General features: G+C 40.4%; 2 protein-coding genes across 2 annotated transcripts in view; one reads left to right on the top strand and one right to left on the bottom strand.

Moving 5' to 3' along the window:
• The window catches only part of LYPD6 (LY6/PLAUR domain containing 6), a 142950-nt gene extending 126037 nt beyond the window's left edge, over window positions 1–16913 (bottom strand). Inside the window, exon 1 of the mRNA XM_002749444.5 lies at window positions 16781–16913. The gene's annotated coding sequence lies outside the window, so the exon portion shown is untranslated. The remainder of the gene's footprint in view (window positions 1–16780) is intronic.
• Window positions 16862–18214, top strand: LOC118154737 (uncharacterized). Its single transcript, XM_035306420.2, has one exon. The coding sequence runs from the start codon at window positions 16862–16864 to the stop codon at window positions 17258–17260; it is 399 nt and encodes a 132-aa protein (XP_035162311.1). The 3' UTR covers window positions 17261–18214.
• Window positions 18215–19287: the final 1073 nt, after the last annotated feature.

Here is a 19287-nt window from a genome sequence, read left to right as displayed (position 1 = left end):
TGGAGAGGATGTGGAGAAATAGGAACACTTTTACACTGTTGGTGGGAGTGTAAATTAGTTCAACCATTGTGGAAGACAGTGTGGCGATTCCTCAAGGACCTAGAAACAGAAATTCCATTTGACCCAGCAATCCCATTACTGGGTATATATCCAAAGGATTACAAATCATTCTACTATAAGGACACATGCACACGAATGTTCATTGCAGCACTGTTTACAATAGCAAAGACCTGGAATCAACCCAAATGCCCATTGATGATAGACTGGACAGGGAAAATGTGGTACATATACACTATGGAATATTATGCAGCCATCAAAAACGATGAGTTCATGTCCTTTGTAGGGACATGGATGAACCTGGAAACCATCATTCTCAGCAAACTGACAAGAACAGAAAATGAAACACCACATATTCTCACTCATAGGCGGGTGTTGAACAATGAAAACACATGGACACAGGGAGGGGAGCATCACACACTGGGGTCTGTTTGGGGGAAATAGGGAAGGGACAGTGCAGGGTGGGGAGTTGGGGAGAGATGGCATGGGAGAAATGCCAGATATAGGTGAAGGGGAGGGAGGCAGCAAATCACACTGCCATGTGTGTACCTATGCAACAATCTTGCATGTTCTTCACATGTACCCCAAAACCTAAAATGCAATTTAAAAAAATGCAGTAAGAAGGCATCCACCTGCAAGTCAGGAAGAGGACTCTCACCAGACACCAGAAGTGTTGGCACCTTGACCCCTGACTGTCCAGCCTCCGGAGCTGTGAGAAAAACAACCAGTTTTAAATAACAGAGACTTACTGATTAGTAAGTCTGAGAAATGGCTGGAAAGGCTCAATCTTTCTACACATCCAGAGTGTTACCTATAAAGCATCAACAATTATGTACAGACCAAATGCAAACTAAATTCTTTTTCACATAAGATGACTTGAAGGTTATATCGAAGATTTTATGGAAATCCTCCATCCATAAAGTGTTTGAGCATTCCTGAGGGGAAATGCTGTAACATGCCAAAACAAACCCTACCAAGTGGTTTTATGGCACTTATGTTCAGTCCCATAAAGAGCAACTCAGTCCTACGTGAGAGGACTCAGGTCTCTTCCAAGTTCATTGAGCTGCTGACGTATAGAACCAATTGCACAGACACATGTGTTCAGCTTTGTGAAATCTGTATAAAAACTTTATGTACAATTATTTTATCTATGCATTATTTTAAATAGAAAAACAAACATTAAATACTAATTAGCATCAAGCTTGCGAGTTACAAAAAATTTATTTTTAATGGTTTTTAAAAAATAGTGTTAAATGCCAGGCAGTGGCTACATTACTGGAATGAAAGCAGTGACAATTATAATAAGTACTGTTCATTAACAATTTATTCATTTATTCAAGAAACACTGATCAAGTAGGGAGAGTCTGCTCATCAAATATCTACTGGGCATCTATTCTCTGCCAGGGCTTGAGATGAGTAAACTAAGACATTGTTTATATATTTAGGAGAATAGAAATGGTAGTCTCTAAAAATAGAAGAGTTGAATTCAAAAACTGGAGCACAGTGCAGTTTGGAAGCCTCTCTAAGGCAACTCAAGGAGGCTGAGGACCTATGAGACCTCAGAGCAGAGTTAATATTATTAATACATCTTTTAACATTTGAGGAAAATATAGTTATCAATTGTCTGTCAAATTTTAAAATGCAATTTGGAGTTTTAAAATATACATAATTAAATGTACATAACCAACTTCAATTTTTTAAACAAGACAAGGAAAACTAAATAGGAATACTAACGTTTCATCAGAAATAAACTTCAATTAAAATAACAGAAAATTTGACAGATATTCCTAAAAATTTTAATTAAGGGTAGACAATAGACAATCAAATGAAACCCACAGCCCATTGTAGGATATCTACTGTAGATTACCTGTAGGTCACTGTAGATATTTGGACTGCTCTAATTTCAGAGAATTCATGACATGCAACAATAAGTATATGAAAAATAGTGTGAACCCTTATTCTTTACTTATTCATTCTTTTTTCAGAGGTGGGGCGGAGGGTGTCTCAGTGAGAATCCTTACTGTCTCTTTTTATTTATCTATCTATCTATCTATCTATCTATCTATCTATCTATCTATCTATGATGGAGTCTTGCTCTGTCGCCAGGCTGGAGTGCAGCGGTGCAATTCTGGCTCACTGTAACCTCAGCCTCCTGGGTTCAAGCGATTCTTTGGCCTCAGACTCCCGAGTAGCTGGGACCATAGGCGCGTACTGAGCGCCTGGCTAATTTTTGTATTTTTAGTAGAGATGGGGTTTCACCTTGTTGGCCAGGATAGTCTCAATCACTTGACCTCGTGATCCGCCCACCACGAGCTCCCAAAGTGCTGGGATTACAGGCGTGAGCCACCGCACCCAGCCTTTATTTTTACTTTTTTTTAAGAGATGGAGTCTCGCTGTGTTGCTCAGGATAGAATGCAGTGACTATTTATGGGTGCAATCACAGCACACTACAGCCCCAAACTCCTGGGCTCAAGCAATACTCCTGCCTCAGCCTGCCAAGTCAGTGGACCATGGGCACAAGATACTGTGTGCTCGCTTCTTACTCTCTATTGCTGACTCAAGAGATTACAGATGACCACCCTGTATTCCCTCACTTAAAAAAAAAAAAACCTCTGGAAGAGGAGCTATTTCTGTAGGAGGAGGTCTAATTCAGACACAACCATGCTACAGCTTAAACATCTATACCTTCCTCCACTCCTTCACCTGCTCCCACAAAGCACCTCAGCTTTTACCAGCTCCTCAAGTCAGGGGTGAATCTGGTGCAGCCAAATAAAAAATCCAAGACTGGTGTTGGCGAGGCAGAGGGTAATAAACATCTTTTGTAATCCTAAAGATGAAGGGAAGAATAGCACACAATTTGTATATATTCAGTATTCATCTTTTCATCTTTATGTTACAGCTCTATGATTAATTGCCCTGCTTTGCTCAGAAATGCCTCTGTCAGAACAAAATCTGGGTCTTTTATAAATTGTTCTTTTCTGAAATATTGTTCCCTCTATTAGTATAAATGTTTTGATATTTTTGTTAGGAGATTGGGGAGGGTGTACAGCACGTGGGGAATTTATTGTTTGCTTTTTGACTTCCTTTGACTTAATGTAGTCTAAAATATAAAAATAAAAGGGAAAGTGCATAGCTTGCAGGATTGCACCTCTCTTAAAGTAGATGCAGACATTTTCTAACAGAGTACATTTTAGATCAAATGGTTTACACATAACACAAAAACTGTTCTAGATAAGAGGCAAGGGGGCTGGCTAAGAAAGAAGTAGGAATAGAGACAAACTAATTGTACCTTCACAAAATTTAAAACCCAGAAGGACATCAGACACCAGATATTCCAATATTTTGGGTTGCAGAAAACACTGACCCTCAAGATGAACCCTCAAAATGAGTATTACTGTCAAATATGTCTGTGAGTCCCTGAATATTATATGCTATACCTTCTTTCAGGTAGAGTGGACATTCAGCTACTAAAGGTTCTAAAAGTCATGCAACTCAAAAAAACAAAAACATTTTTAATCCATTGTTTCTCAATCCACTGTTGTTTCTTCCTGCAGCATCCCACAGAACCAGTGTTTCTCCTTACAGATCCTCTTTCTGAAGTGCTGATTTTATGCAATCATTTGGAGGAAACTGAGGTTCAAAGAAGTTAACTGGCTTGGCCAAAATCCTGCCACTAATTGGTGGTTGATAATTCAGCAAACAGCATGATGAGAGTTTAGATAAAAGTGGGAAATCAGTAAAGATCTCAACATCTTTCCTTTCCACCCACACCTTACAAGGAAAAAGTTACCTCCTATATTTCCTCATCTCAGTCCCCTTGCTTGGACTCATATTCCCCGAACTTTCACTTGCCTACTCAAAGAGTATGTTATCCAGCTTAGATTCATTCATTAATGAGCATGTTTTTCCCCCTCAGGGAAGCCTTTTAACGGTGATCATCTAAAGCTGAATCAATGACTTGCCAAAGGAGTGACTTTGAAGGTGAAAGTGGCAGAAATCTGGGTGATAATTTAAGGCAGATGGATGTTTGTCCTTCTCAAATTTCTTTGTTTATTTTAGGGATTTCTCTGATAGGACAGGAATCATATAGGATCAAAAAGTTTTTAAAAAACAATTATGAAGTAGATGATATTTTCTTTACTAAAAGTCCTATATAGTTCCTCCTTCTCTACCCACTCTTCCTTTCCATTTTCCATGTTCAATCTTATTCTGTGCGGTGCTTTTCCAGCTGAGATCTGAAACCCACGTGCAATGCCCGACAGCCCAGAAGCTACAGGAAATGAATTTGCTCACTTGTCTACAAGATGTCTTATAGACACTATAGCCCTGTACCTTTCTTGAATTTGAATGTCCTAGCTGAAACTTGTCTCCTCTAGCAAAGAACTCTCCTATATAGTTCCCAATTAAGAAGAAAGTACCACTGTAGGCAGTACATGTCTTTAAAATGCTATTCTAGTCTATGAAATGCAGTGCTCTTCATTCAGAAAGTTGAGCCACCAAATAGCTTTGGTGAGAAAAATTTTTTTGTACCATGTTGATTTTTGCTTGCCTGGTTCAACTATACCAAAGAATAACAACACTGGGAAAAGGAAGAGTTGAACCCTGAGTTGTTTGTCAGGATTGTGGGGAGGTGATGCTGATGCAGCCACTTCTCACCTGGTGCTCCTTAAAACAACAATCACAGCCAGTTGGCTGTGATTCTAATCTACGACAATGAACAGAAAGAACACTGGCCATTAGAGATTAAACAGATCTGGCCTTGTCTATTTCTCTGTCTAGAAAGCACCAGCCCTAACTATGCACATTTTCCCCTTCCACAATGCTGTATGGGAGACCAATGATGAAAGAGTTTTTCAGTAGCATAGATGAACATTGTACATCTTTATACATAGTATGTTTGCTATATTGTCTTCTGGTTTACTCTATTAAGATAAGGATCAAACACATTAAACATATGCTATATGCATAACTAGGTAGCCACCACATGACCTAGAAAGAATATCATTAAAGTAATAAAGAAATTACAGATTAATAATTAAATATGTGTGATGAAATGGGGAATGATTATTTTCTTCCTTGAACTTTTCTGATTTAAAAAAATTGCAATTTCCTACTGATATGGTTTGGGTGTTGTAGCCCCTCTAAATCTCATGTTGAAATGTAATTCCAAGTGTTAAAGATGGGGCCTAGTATTTGGGTTGTAGGGGCAGATCCTTCATAAATGGCTTGGTGCCCATGTCAGGGTAAAAGTAAAAATGTCATACCTAACTTTCCAAAATCCTAGGTCATGGGAAACTCAGGGCTTAGAGTCTGTTTTGTGAATACCCTCAATACCTAAAAGGTATTCCAAAGACACAGTGGCAGGGTAGAGTCTCTAGGAAGAATGTATACAGCTTGTGGAATTCATTTGTTCTTCCTGGACATCCAGGGACCAAAATTAGGTGACAGTTTGACACATAATGTAAAATCCATCCCTTCCACCTAAACCAATCTGCTGTGGTTTGACTGTGACCCCTCCAAAATTCAGGTGTGGTCAATGTGATAGTATTAAGAGATGGGACTTTCAAGAGGTAATTATGCATGAAGGCTCCTCCCTCACAAATGGGAGTAAGGCCCTTATAGAAGAGGCTTCTTCACATGGCCTTAACTCACTTGCTCTTCTGCCTTCCCCTATGTGAGGACACAGCAACGAGGTGCCATCTTAGAAGCAGAGAGACTATGCCCTCACCAGCCAGTGCCTTGATCTTGGACTTCCCAGCCTCAGAAATGTGAGAAATAAATTTTTGTTTTATATAAATTTCCCACTCCCAGGTTTTTTGTTATAGTAGTACAAACAGTCTAAGATACAATCCTTTGTGATTCCCCTCAGATCTTTACAGCTTTTCTCTATGAAAGGTATTATTCTATTCAGCATATCAAGGGCTTACTCTATGCAAAACAATATGTTCATGCTGGCATCCATGAGAAATAAGACTAGAAATACATGTAACAAAAAAGAGAATGTACAGAATGTAACAAAGAATATGTCAGTACAAAATACAGGTATACATAAAAGAGCAAAATGTACACTGATGAGGGAATCAGGAGAAAAGGTATCTTTGAGGAGGCTGCATTGAACTAGGCTTTGAAGGATAAAAGCATTGTCATTTGGAGAATAATGGATGGAAGGACACCCCTGACCAAGGACACACCTGACTGAGAACAAGTCGCAACTGCTGCAAAAGTTTCTGTGAATTCACTCAGGTGATCGGGACTCTGAATTAAAAGAACTCAATAAAAGAGAATTCTCCTATGAACTTATACATAAAAGAACAACCATGTACTTACAACACCGTTCCTTTGATCTTCCATGAAAAACCCATATATAAACACAGGATATTACTTATATTAAAGTCAGTATTTTTAAGTAGCAATATTTTTAGAACACTTGAATTTTTTTTCTCCAAGATTGAAAATTTCTAAGAAATTAAATGTATTTCCCATGGAAAGTCAAAGAACAGTGAAGATCTATATAGAAAGAAAACATATTCTGCAGGGATGTGCTACATCTTTTACATTATTTATTAGAGGTCTCGTGTTCTTAGAAGCCACGAATTCTAGAATGTTTATTTTAGTCTATATACCAATATTATACCACACTTTCAGTTAATCAAAGCAATTTTATTAGATCAGCATTAATGGGCAGTTTTAAATGTCAAAAAATATATGTTGCTTCCTACTTATCTGGGAATTTAATTAGTGCAGCCTCTTAATGTTTATAGTTGAAGCAAATGATGCACCGACAGCAGGTGACCAACTGGCTAAAGGTCAGCCAGCTAGTTAATGGTATAACCAGTTAAACTGGAAGAAACTAAATAACTTGCCCAAGGTCACACAGGTAGCAACTAGTCAAGTCAGAATTACACAACAGGAGAGCCCAGACCTCCAGCCTTCCCTCTACATTGCCTCTCTGCCAGTGGAAAATTAACATAATCTCTCACAAGCAGGTAGAGTCTTGTGTATGTAAAACCATGCAATTAAAAGTAGAGGGTAATAAATGCTGTTACTCTAAGTGCAAGTAAATGTATACATTATCTAAAGTTCTGTAACAGCATAAAATAGTATTTCTAAATGTCTTGATAGAAACTTAAGTAATGTGGACATTTGGGTTAATACATTATACTATGTGGTACTAAAAATTGTGCTTAAAATAACCTTTATTTCTCCTGCATTTTTAGGGCATAAAAATATTCAATATTTTTGAAAATGTTCACCCAAAATCCTAACTTCATTGTTATTTAATCATCTGGAATGCTTAAATGTACTTATTTTGATAGTTCAAGTAGCAATAATGATTTCCCAAAAAAAGGCAGAAATAGGACAATCCTGGGTTTATGATTTCCTATGTCTATGGCCAAGAACCAGTTACAACTGTGGCAACAGTTTTTGGGAATTCATTCAGGTAGGTGATCAGAAATTGGAATTAAAAGAATTCAATAAAAAGTCTAGCAAAAGATGAAGATTTTACACCCAGTAACTTTCATTTTGCCTAAAAATCCATTATATGGTAATTACTCATGCATATACCTAAACACTTTTGAACCTATTTTTTATTTTACTCTGCATCCTCTTGTCCAGAGAATAAGGATGAGCAGGTGGGAATGCAGAACAGGAGGCAGGGGTATTACATTGTCTAACCTTATTGCTTTCTGTCTAAAATCCTTTGTTTTCAGATATCAACAGATGTGTTCTAGTTTTGAATTTTTGTGAAAAATAATCCAAATTCACTCTACTTGTAACTGTGCATGAGAACTGGACTTCAGATATCTGTCCAGCTGTTTTATTGTTGCAACCTGATAAGGGTAAAAACGTCATAGTAACAAGTTACAGCTATGATTATAATTGGTAGACTGGGAGAAAACTAAAATTACCTGATGGTACATCATACTTGGGGCTTCCCTGGGGGCCAAGATTCTGGAAACCGGGCACATTCCCTATGAGACCCTGAAAGTTTTGTCTATGGAGTTACAAAAGATATTAGCTCCTAGGGGAATGAGGCTTCTAAGCCAGGATGGCTCCAGCACCTGTCAATATGGATCTCATCTCTTCACACCTGAGCTGTGGACCATTTCAAGAACTCCCTCAAAGAGAAGCACCTTATGGCAACCAGGAGTTCCTATCCTATGGCCTTCTGGTTATAGGTAGCCTATGGGTTGGTCTAGTTAGTCTTGGAGTTAGATTAAAAAAGACCCTCTAGAAGGCAGTGGTCTTCATAATGCATACACAAGGGTCCTATCACTTGAGCCGTTATCTTCCTAGCCACAGTTCTTCTCTTTACATTCTGTCATCAGAGAAATAGCTACTTCCCCCAAGCCCTCACTCAAAATCCTGGGCACCGACTTAACCATGTTATTACTCATCTGATTCTTCCCTATCTGTCATTCTTGAAAATGACAATGGTGTTGCATGTTGTAACGTATATACCAGACTTTATGTAAGAACAAGATAAGATTTTCTGTTCTTCGGCTAAGACTCCTTCTCACAATACCAGGGATATTACTGAATAATTTAACTACAGTGCCTTATTAAGTTGATATTGGAGAATAATCTACAATGACCCCTAGATCCCTTCTGGGGATCAGGTGTTAATATTTGTCTATCAGGCTGCTATAATAAAACACCTTAGCCTGGGTAATTTATGAATAACAGAATTTAATGCTCACAATCCAAGATCACAATGCCAGCAGATCTGATGTCTGGTGAGGGCTCATTTTCTGCCTCACAGTTGGCACCTTGTTGCTGTTTCCTCACATGGCAGAAGAGACAAGGGAGCTCCTTTCAACCTTTTTTATAAAGGCATTAATCCCACTCATGCGGGCTCTGTCCAAAAGGGCCGACCTCTTAACACTATTACATTGGGGATTAGGTTCCAACATGGAATTTTGGGGGTATGCCAATATTCAGACCACAGTAATATTCAATTGTTATTACTTAATAGTTTATGGTATAAACTAGTCTTTAAAAGATTCTAGCTTATCAAGAAGGGCCAGTCAAAAAATAAAAGACACTGACATGGTTGCAGAGAAAAGAGAACTCTTATACACTGCTGTGGGATTGTAAATTAGATCAGCCATTGTAAAAGGCAGTTTGGCAATTTGTCAAAGAGCTTAAAACAGAATTACCACTTGACCCAGCAATCTCATTACTGTGTATATACTCAAAGGAATACAAATTGTTCTACATACAGACACATGAATGTGTATGTTCACTGCAACACTAACCATAATAGCAAAGACATGGAATCAACATAAATGGAAAGTAAATTGGATATTTAAAATGTGGTACATATACACCATGGAATACTATGCAGCCATAAAAAAGAATGAGATCACATACTTTGCAGAAACATAGATGAAGCTGAAGACCATTATCCTAAGTGAACTAATCCAAGAACAGAAAACTTAATACCACATGCTCTTACTTATAAGTGGGAGCTAAACATTGAGAACACATGGGCACAAAGAAGGGAACAACAAACACTGGGGCCTACTTCAGGGTAAAGGGTGGGAGGGGAGTAAGGAATGAAAAATTACCTATTTGGTATTATCCCTATTACCTGCATGAGGAAATAATCTGTACCCCAAACCCCTGTGGCATGCAATTTGCCTACATAACAAACCTGTGTATGTACCCCGAACCTAAAATAAAAGATTTTTTAAAAGGGGGTCAGAGCTAACTGGGATCATATATACTGGTGTGCACAGTGGGAGAAAATGATGATGAACCCAAAGCCTGAAAGAGAGATAAAATCCAGAGACAACGAAAGAAACAAAACACTAGCCCCAAAACACAAAACAAACTGAAATGAGAGATGAATACAAGTGGCAGGAGCTGGATCAAAACTCAAGAATAAGCCAGAGGATCCCACATGACCAGCACAAACCACTTTTGTGACCAAGGGGTCATATGATACAAAGACTGCCAGGATAACTTAAAGAGCACCATTACACTAAGAACTGAGTGAATCATATGGCCTCAAAGGATACAATGGGCCCTAAGAACTCTTCTTATTTCAAATTTCTACAATCCTATCACAGTTTTACAATCCCTTCACTCAATTCAAACATTCAAAAGTATTAACTGGAAGAGTCTTCTGTGCTACACCCCAAAACAAGCACTACATAGAAAGAAAAGAAACAGATGTGATGCCTGCCCTCATGGCACTTATAGTCTAGAAAGGAATCAGCAATGCTTCTATAACTTGGTTCTTTGTATCCTAATAGTTATGGCAAAAATAATACCTTTTTACATTTCCTAGTTCTATTTTAAAAAGCACAGGTGTTAATCTTCAACCACATTTTTTCATAACACCAAATACAGAAAAACAAAGTTATTTCAACAATCTGCCCTTTTTACAGGGGGATTTCAGAGGGGGAGAAAAAGGCAAAATTTTCAACTACTTATTTTCAGAAGACATAGAAATGATAATCAAATGAGCCCTTCTTTATATTAAGACTACATGAAACCTGAGGTTGTAATATTGAATCTTATTTTCATAATGCTTTTTCTTATAAGAACAATATGTGTTTAATGTAGAAAATGTGGCGGACACAGGTAAAAGAAGATAATAAAAATCAGTTCCAATCCCATAATACTTAGAGATAGCCACTGTTAATATTTTGATGTATTTATTTCCACACAGATAAGTGAACAAATAAAGATGATTTATTTATATAAACTTATTCAACCATCTATATTTTAAAAATAGCATCATATTAATACAGAGTTTTATATCCCACCCTTTTTCTAATATTGACTTTAACTTGGTGGACACATGTTATTTTAGAGAGCTGAGAGACTATTAGCCAGCTATGTTGTCTGCTGATAGGAACAGAATTTAAAACTATCTCATATAAATGTTCTTGGAATTGCTTTTTCCAAGTACACTTATCTTCAATCTTCCATTTTGACTTTAATCTTCTATTACTTTTCTTCCTATTTAGATTGTCTTTGAAGTTATTTCTATAGTTCAACTTTAGCAGCTTGGTTTTTAGTTACTATAAGAACTGCATATCACCCATAAGCATTTATAAAAGTGTTAAATTAGACCATCCCCAAACTACTTCCTGGAAGTGGCTATTTGTTTATTCAGAGACATACCTATTGATCTCCATTTTTTGTTTCTTGTTTCCTTAGCCAATTTCCCATTCATAACAAAAGGTCATGAATGAGGAGAGAACTGGAATCAGAAACCTAGTTAGGCTTTCTGAAACACTAAAATACATTTTCTGCTACACTTTAGCAACAAACCTGTGCAGTATGTTACCATACTAAATACTATAGGCAATGTAACACAAAAGTATTTGTATATCTAAACATAGAAAAGGTACCATAAAAATATGGTATAAAAGAAAAAAGATACCTATATAGGGCACTTACCACGAATGGAGTTTGCAGGACTGTAAGTCGCTCTAGGCGAGTGAGTGGGAAGTGAGTGAGTGGCAAGTGAATGTGAAGGCTGAGGACATTACTGTAGACCACTACAGACTTTATAAATACTATGCTTAGGCTACCCTAAATTTATTTTAAATTTTTTTCTTCAATGTTAAATTAAACTTAGTTTACTGTAACTTTTTTATTTTACAAACTTTTATATGTTTTAACTTTTTGGTTCCTTTGTAATCACACTTAGCTTAAAACACAAACACATTGTATGAAAATATTTTCTTCAGGCCCGGCGCAGTGGCTCAATCCTGTAATCCCAGCACTTTGGGAGGTCGAGGTAGGTGGATCATGAGGTCAAGAGATTGAGACCATCCTGGTCAACATGGTGAAACCCCGTCTCTACTAAAAATACAAAAAATTAGCTGGACATGGTGATGTGTGCCTGTAATCCCAGCTACTCAGGAGGCTGAGACAGGAGAATTGCCTGAACCCAGGAGGCAGAGGTTACGGTGAGCCGAGATCACACCATTGCACTCCAGCCTGGGTAACAAGAGCAAAACTCTGTCTCAAAAAAAAAAAAAAAATAATAATAATAAAGAAAATATTTTCTTCAAATCCTTATTCTGTAAGCTTTTTTCTACTAAATAAAAACATGTTTTAAACTTTTCTGTTAAAAACTAAGATATAAACACACACATTGGCCTGGGCCTCCTTAGGGTCAGGATCGTCCATATCACTGTCTTCCACCTCCACACCTTGTCCCACTGTAAGGTCTTCACAGGCAATAACATGTATAGAGCTGACATCTCCTATGATAACAATGCCTTCTTCTGAAATATTTCCTGAAGGACCTGCCTGAGGCTGTTTACAGTTAGTGCTTTACTTTTTAAATGTAAGTAGGAATACTCTGTAAGATAATGATAAATTGCATATTAACAGCAAATACATAACAGAATAACATAGGTGTTTAATATCATTCTCAAGTATTTTGTACTGTACATAATTCTATGTGCTGTACTCTTATAAGACTGGTAACACAGTAAGTGTGTTTACATAAGCATTACCACAGGTGAGTAATGTGTTGTGCTACGACATCACCACAGCTAAGATGTCACTAGGTGATAGGAATTTTTCAGCTCCATTATACTCATATGGGACCGCCATCATATAAGCAGTGCATTCCTGACCCAAACATTGTTATGAGGTCTGTGACTGTATTTTCCTTCTTTAACTCTAATGTGTCAATCCCCCTTTTCTTCAGAAAAAAAAGAAATCGTTACTTGCTGTAATCTGTGTTCACTTTGAATATCCATCTCCCAGTTGTCCACAGGGGCAAGGGTCTGGTTTCTAGGCTCCCAGTCCTTCCAGAAACCTTTCACCTGACTGGATTCCCCAAGGACACCAGTCAATGCCCCAGAAATACCCCAGATTGCTGTCACTTACACATCAAGCTTCTTCAATATATTTTAGGTGAAGGCCATCTAGTCTTGGTGATTTACCTGTAACTAGTCTGCAGATTAGGTCTGGAATATCCTCAGCACTTGCCACTTCTTGATCTATTACCTCCAATGTGTGTATTCCTTGAAAAAGTCTCGTTGTAGGAATATTACTCAGCAAAAACAGAAGCAAAGCAGAAGCAAAGAATTCATTTACATTCTGTTTTATCTCTTTTTATCTCCCAGTACATGTTTGGTATGATGAAAGCTGAGTAGTTCCACAACCTTTATTTCACAGTATTTAAGAGACTTTCATTATTATTTTGGAAATCCATTGAAAGGATTTTTTTTTTCTTAACAAATTCACTTTTGGCTACCGCATTTCTAGTATGCCTGGGATCTGTCACCCTTCATGAGGTCAATTTAATAAACTGACCCTTCAAATTTTCCTTATTTATTACATGTATGCAAGTAAGCTTTCTTTTTCTTTTCTTTACTTTTCCTATGTGTTTTCCTTATGTGTTTAGTGTTTTACAGAACTTGAGTACAAGAACTGATTTTCTTATCAACATTTGGGTTCCCATAAGGTATTTCATATGTTCCCCACTTTCCTATGGATAAATTAAGTATTTCTTTTCATTTCTTCTTTAACATATCAGCACTAAATTCCCTTTTAGAGACTGATTATACTCTTGATGTCTTTCTTTGTAGTCCCCTCTTCTATTAGAATACTTAATTGAATTGAAATACATATCATTTATCATTACACGGTGCAATCTGTGTTACATCTGTTAGGCACTCTAAACATTTCCTGAAAGAATGTGTGATACCAACAGCTAACAATAATGGAGCATTTGGTAAGTGTCAGGCCCCATTCTAAGCATTTTAAATGCATTGTGTCACTAGATGTCAGGCACCAGACGGTAAACTTCATTGGCAAGGAGTTTGCACATGTATCCCTAGCATCTAGAGCAGAGCAGGTACATACTAGGCAATCACTAAATATTTGCTACAAGAATAAATTTTAAAAACTGCATGAGGTAGGTACATTATTCATGCTTTACACATAAGAAAATTAAAGCACAGAGAAGTTCAATCATTTCTTGAAGTCCCACAGTTAGTATATGTGAGACAACACTTGAATCCAAAGCCCACATACTTAACCAAGACTTATTACTAGTAAGCTCGAAACTTAATCACATTATTGCAAATGAAATTAATCCCATTAATAAATACTATGCAATGACACAAGTAAATATTGTAAGCAATCATTTTCCAAGAAAAGATTTGCAAATGATGAGCCCTTAAAAGTAATCAATAGGCAGATATCTGTACATTTCTTATTCCTAGCTTTGCAAGTAAAAATATGATTTCTCTTTAACCAATGTCTTCTGCTACATTTGTACACTAGTCAATGAGGATTTCAGGACTTTGGATAAGTGGGTGCTTTTTTTGTTTCCAGAGTAGTTCTGAATTTTTTTAAGTCATCTGTTTTGTCAATTCTTTTTAAAATAAGAATAGCACTAATGAGATATTCATGTATTATCTCCCTTGTTAATTGTCTACAGAGCTTATGAGGAGAGTGTTTATAAAATAGGAGACTCACATATTTCTCACACATCTCTCTTACTGTTACTTGGCTTTTCTGAAACACTACCATTAGGACATCATCCTTCAGGGTTTTGATTATGTGTACCTTTAATGACTCATTAGCAAAAATAATGTATCTCTTTTAAAAGGGTAGTCCTTTAAAACCATTCTTAGTTTTCACCTTAAATCTTTATCAGCCCTCACCTTAGTGAGAACTAAGTGATATTTACCAAAGAGCAAAGCCTTTTGGGCATGGTTCATAATGGTCCCTCAAGCTATGGGTTGAACAGTAAAAAGAGGTACAGAAATCAGAAGTAGGTAAACAATAAAGAAGTAGGTAAACACCAAAAAGGAAGGAAGGGAAGAAGTGAGGAAGGAAAGAATTTGAAAAACACTTGACTTTGAACTCTGCTATTGACCTTGGAAAAGTCCATTTTTGGAAGCCTCAGTTGCTTCACCTGTGAAATGGGGATGATAAAGATACAATTTCCTCAGACACTTTAATAGTAGATTTCGATGTGCCATATAAACTATCCAGTATGATACAACACGATATGTTTATTTACTTGATATTATTTGCCTATAATCAGCCCCCTTTATGCATTATGTACTATAAACGTTCACCTTACGAAGACTGTCAATAGCTTCAGAGTGTAGCCTCATGAATTGTCTGTCTTCTTTGGTCTGGAAGCATTTCCATTATTTTTAACCCAAGGAACCAATTCACATTTTTAACAAGTTTGTGTGCCTACAAGCTCAGAAAGCTTACTGTGTGCTCTCAGGACTAGAGTTCTAGAAACCTTTGTTTAAACAAGGAAGCCTCTTTTAAGTCCTGTTTCAGTCTGGTGCCTTTGGTAGAGGTGGAAACTCAAATTGAAAACAGATAGATGTTTTACATTTAAATGGGTTTAACATAAATGTGCATTAAACCATTTCATGGGCGATTGCACAAATATCTTTTGCAAACTTGGTGCACGTGAGCACATATACAGTAACCATTAATGTCTTCTAGAGAAATAAGGTGAAGATCCAAAATTTTAAACAGCTAGCTCAAGTTCCTCTCATTCGAAAGAAAATGTAATGGCTTTAAGGGAATTGCTCTAATAATATCATGGCATCTGCAATGGCTGGCCAGAGAAGAGCAGAACAGAGTGTATGTCACCGCAAGTCAATTTAACAAGAAATAAGCTTCCCCCTGGAGAATATAAATTCCCTTGCCTCCCACAAAGAAAATTGAATTTTGGAGGTCACACCTTGGGTAGGTTACCAGAGAGAGAAGCTTAACATTCTCTTTGTCATATGCTCTGGGAGGTCAATGCTGTTCTTCCAGTAAGTCACTACAAAAGACCCTCTTCCAGCCCCTCCAATTCTCTCCCCCCACGCCATGATAACAAGTCTTTGGAGTCCTCTAGGAAACGGGATGTAATTATGACCCTCGAAAATGCCAAGGACCACACCAAAGGCAATCATGCTCAAACACCAAGTTTTGAACACTGCAGTGAGGAGCAGAGTAGATAATGGGGCAGGGAAGGGGATTGGAGGAGGGCAGAAACGGTGAGGCTATGGTGGGGGTCAGAGTGAGTCAGACCGTCAGATAGTGAGCTTTAGGTTGGAACTGAATGCTTAGCCAAATGTGAATAAATTGAACTGCTGTTACCAAAGAGAAAAACAGGTCGCTAAGTCAAGCCCAGGCCAAGTCCCAACTCTGTGGGTGGATAGTCTCTTCCCCGGGTCGTCGGGGTGGGTCATTGAAAGGCCTAGCGTGGTCTTGCAGCGGCGGGGAGGTACCCCCAGAGCACGGCACCTCCCTCAGAGGCTCCGGGTGGGTGCAGCCGAGCCACCGCCCCCCGCCCCGCAGCAACATGTGGGGTGCTGCTAGTCCACCGCCCAGCAACTCCCTCCAGCTGGAGTTCCTGGTGGACGCACGCTGGGCCGTGGGAAGGTGGTGAATTACTCCTGGGAAAGGTTCCTCGAGCCTTGAACTTGGCAGCTCCTGACCTTTCCATCCCACCCTCCGCGAGCCAGCCCAACACACACGAGCAGAACCGCCCCTCTGGACCCGTCCAGGCTGCGCGTGGGGCTCTCTGATCACTCGGAGCAAAACGCCGGAGGCCGGGACCCCAGTTCCTCTGGCCGCAGGGGGCTGCCCTAGCACTGGGTAGTTCCAGCGACTCAGAGCACTCCCTGGCTTGGCCAGGCCCCGCCTGAGCCGGAGCCGCTGGCACCAACCCCCTGTTCTTTTGTGCTCTCCCGGGAAGCCCGCCTCTACTCACCCGGGCTGCGCGCGGATTCCGGCCGCCAGCTGCAGCCCGCTGCCCCATCCCACGAACACTGCGGCGCCCCCAGAGTGTGCAATGCGGAGCCCCGCCAGCGCGCGGCCGGAGCCAGGGAGCTCAGGGAGGGAGCGAGGAGCGGGGAGCGGGAGAGAGGCGGGGGGCGGCGGGGGGCGCGAGCGCCACTCCCACTCGCGCCGGGCACTGGCCACCTCCTGCAGCCGCGGCCGGCCTGGGCTCGAGGGCCGCGGGACCAATCAGCGCGCGCGGGGGAAGCGGAGCCCTCCGCGGGGCGCGCTCATTGGCCCGACGCGCGCGACCCAACTCCGGGAGATCGGCCTGAGCGCCAAGTCTGTAAACTCCGGCCAGCTGGAGCCGACGGCCCCGCGCAGGTTGGGAACCCGGGCGCGGCGCTCCCGCCCTCAGGGTGAGCGGAGCTGGAGAGATTTGGGACCTGCCGGGGAAGCCTGTTCCCAGTGAGCGTTCGAAGCGAGCAGTGTTTGCTCAGGGTGCACCGATTCGTTCCTGGGCGCGACCCCCTGCGCCTCTTTCTCGCCGCCAGCCTCACCCCAGCCAGCAGCTGCGTGCGTGGCTGGAGGCCCGGCAGTGTGAAATGACCGCGGCCAAATTTCACTCCTCGCCATGCCCTGAGCCCCGCAAAATCCGCTGGACCGCAGAGCTGGAGCTGAAGAGCAAGTGCAGCTCCGAACCCACGGCAGGCGGAGACCACTTGACATTTGCAGTAACATACCCAGGCTGCGAGGCGGAGGATGGAGGCAGTGGGAAGAGCCAGGAAGGCAGGTCTTAGGAAGTGGTAATCCAGTTATGCGTTTCGGTGGAAAAAAGTCCAGAGCATAATACTGCCACCCTCTGCCCAACCCTTTCCCCAGGTAAAACCCCTGCAGCCCTCTCGGGCCGTATTGGTTTTTCTCTTCCTTGTTGTAAACAGTGTTTGATTCCTCTGGATATTTCAATCTAGAGCCTCAGAGTGGAAGTGGGGCATATTCCCCCTCTCCTCTCCTCTGAGCAGCGCGGAGGCGGCAGGGCGGGAACCAGGGTGACCAGAGAAGGTCCCCGGGAAGGTCTGGAGGAAGAACTGCGCAGGTACGATGGGGGATCTCGGAACCAGCTGCCCCACCTCCGCCCTGAACTTGGCCTGCAAGGCTACCTTCGTGAGGGCGGCCCACGCTCTGGCTATTTGTCCAACTTTGAGACTCCTCCACCTTCTGCTTGGATTTTTTACTCCTGGAGCATTTTTTCAGGCCTTCCCTGAATCACCCTGCCTCCGATCTTCCCAATAATCTATCCATCTCAGCATAAAAACAGTCTTACTAATTTTTTTTGTTAAACTTCCCTCCCCAGCCCCTCTATTTGGAAGGGCCTAGGATTACCTATTTTTGATTGACAGCTGCTAGACCTCAGAAAGTTTTTCTTAGTATATGTGCACTGGCTTGCCCAAGCTCAGGGTTCAAGTAGGCAAAAAAATAATTAGCGCCCACTCAAGGTGGAGATCGCTGCCGTGCTGTCTTCCTGCCTGGCTCAGCAGGGTGAATGAATTGAATATGAATTAATCAACCTGAACTTGGAAGTGTCCCTCCATGTCTATGCAGGTTGCCTCTGCGGGTTAGCATCTACTAATAAGGGCATGTCCTGGGTGTCACTGCTGACACTCATTTATTTTCCAGTTGGCAGTTCCTGTCCATGTACTTATTCACTTTATTAAAAAAATAATCAGTGCGTACTTTAGTGAAAATATTCATTTTTAGGTTCAAAGTGAAGTTCAACATGTTAATGCAATTTATGAGATCCGAGTTCCTGGTAGAGATAGAACCCTTAGGGTTTCTCTTAAGAAGTATATTTTAAAGGAAGACTAGAATGATATGCATATGAAATTTTTGCAGTGGTTATCTCTGCGTGTTGGGATAATGGATGGCTTTCTTGTTCTTTATACTTTACGGTATTTTTAAAAGAATATGTAATATTAATCATAAAACTTTAAAAAAATATGTTGACTACCAACATACAACACTCCTCAGGCATCGGAAGAGCAAAATATTAAATCTTCCTTCTGCTTTTCCATTTGCATCTTATCAGTCTCCCAGGCCTGTCTTTGTGTCTCCTGGGATGGCTTCCAGATCCATCCCTCCCAGCATCCCTATTTCACTGCCAGACCTCATCATGCCTTACCAGCACTTCGGCAACAGGCTTTCACTGCTCTGATCTCCAGTCGGCCACACGCTACCCTCTTTATCTGAGAATCACTAATGTGATCATGTTACTTTCAAGCTTTAAATTCTTCAGTCCCTCAACCCTACTGTTAGGAAGTTCAAATGGAGCCTGGTTGGCAAGATGTTTCCTTCCCAATCTGTTTCCAGCCTTCCATGTTGGTCTCATCTTCTGTCCTCAGACTTCCTCAGGCAGGATGGTTCCGCTCCACATACGACTGTCTGTCTGTGGACCTTCACACACCCCTGTCTAAGATTTCACAGTGCTAGAATGCTGCCCTT

Source organism: Callithrix jacchus, chromosome 6 (genome assembly GCF_049354715.1).
Source record: "Callithrix jacchus isolate 240 chromosome 6, calJac240_pri, whole genome shotgun sequence".
NCBI lineage: Eukaryota > Metazoa > Chordata > Mammalia > Primates > Cebidae > Callithrix > Callithrix jacchus.
Note: the sequence above shows the minus strand (reverse complement) of the source record. Positions and strands in the feature narration are given on the sequence as shown.

What these genes read in the sequence shown, in the direction of transcription:
- LOC118154737 (XM_035306420.2), top strand. Translation starts at nt 16,862, where the DNA reads ATGCGGAGCCCCGCCAGCGCGCGGCCGGAGCCAGGGAGCTCAGGGAGG.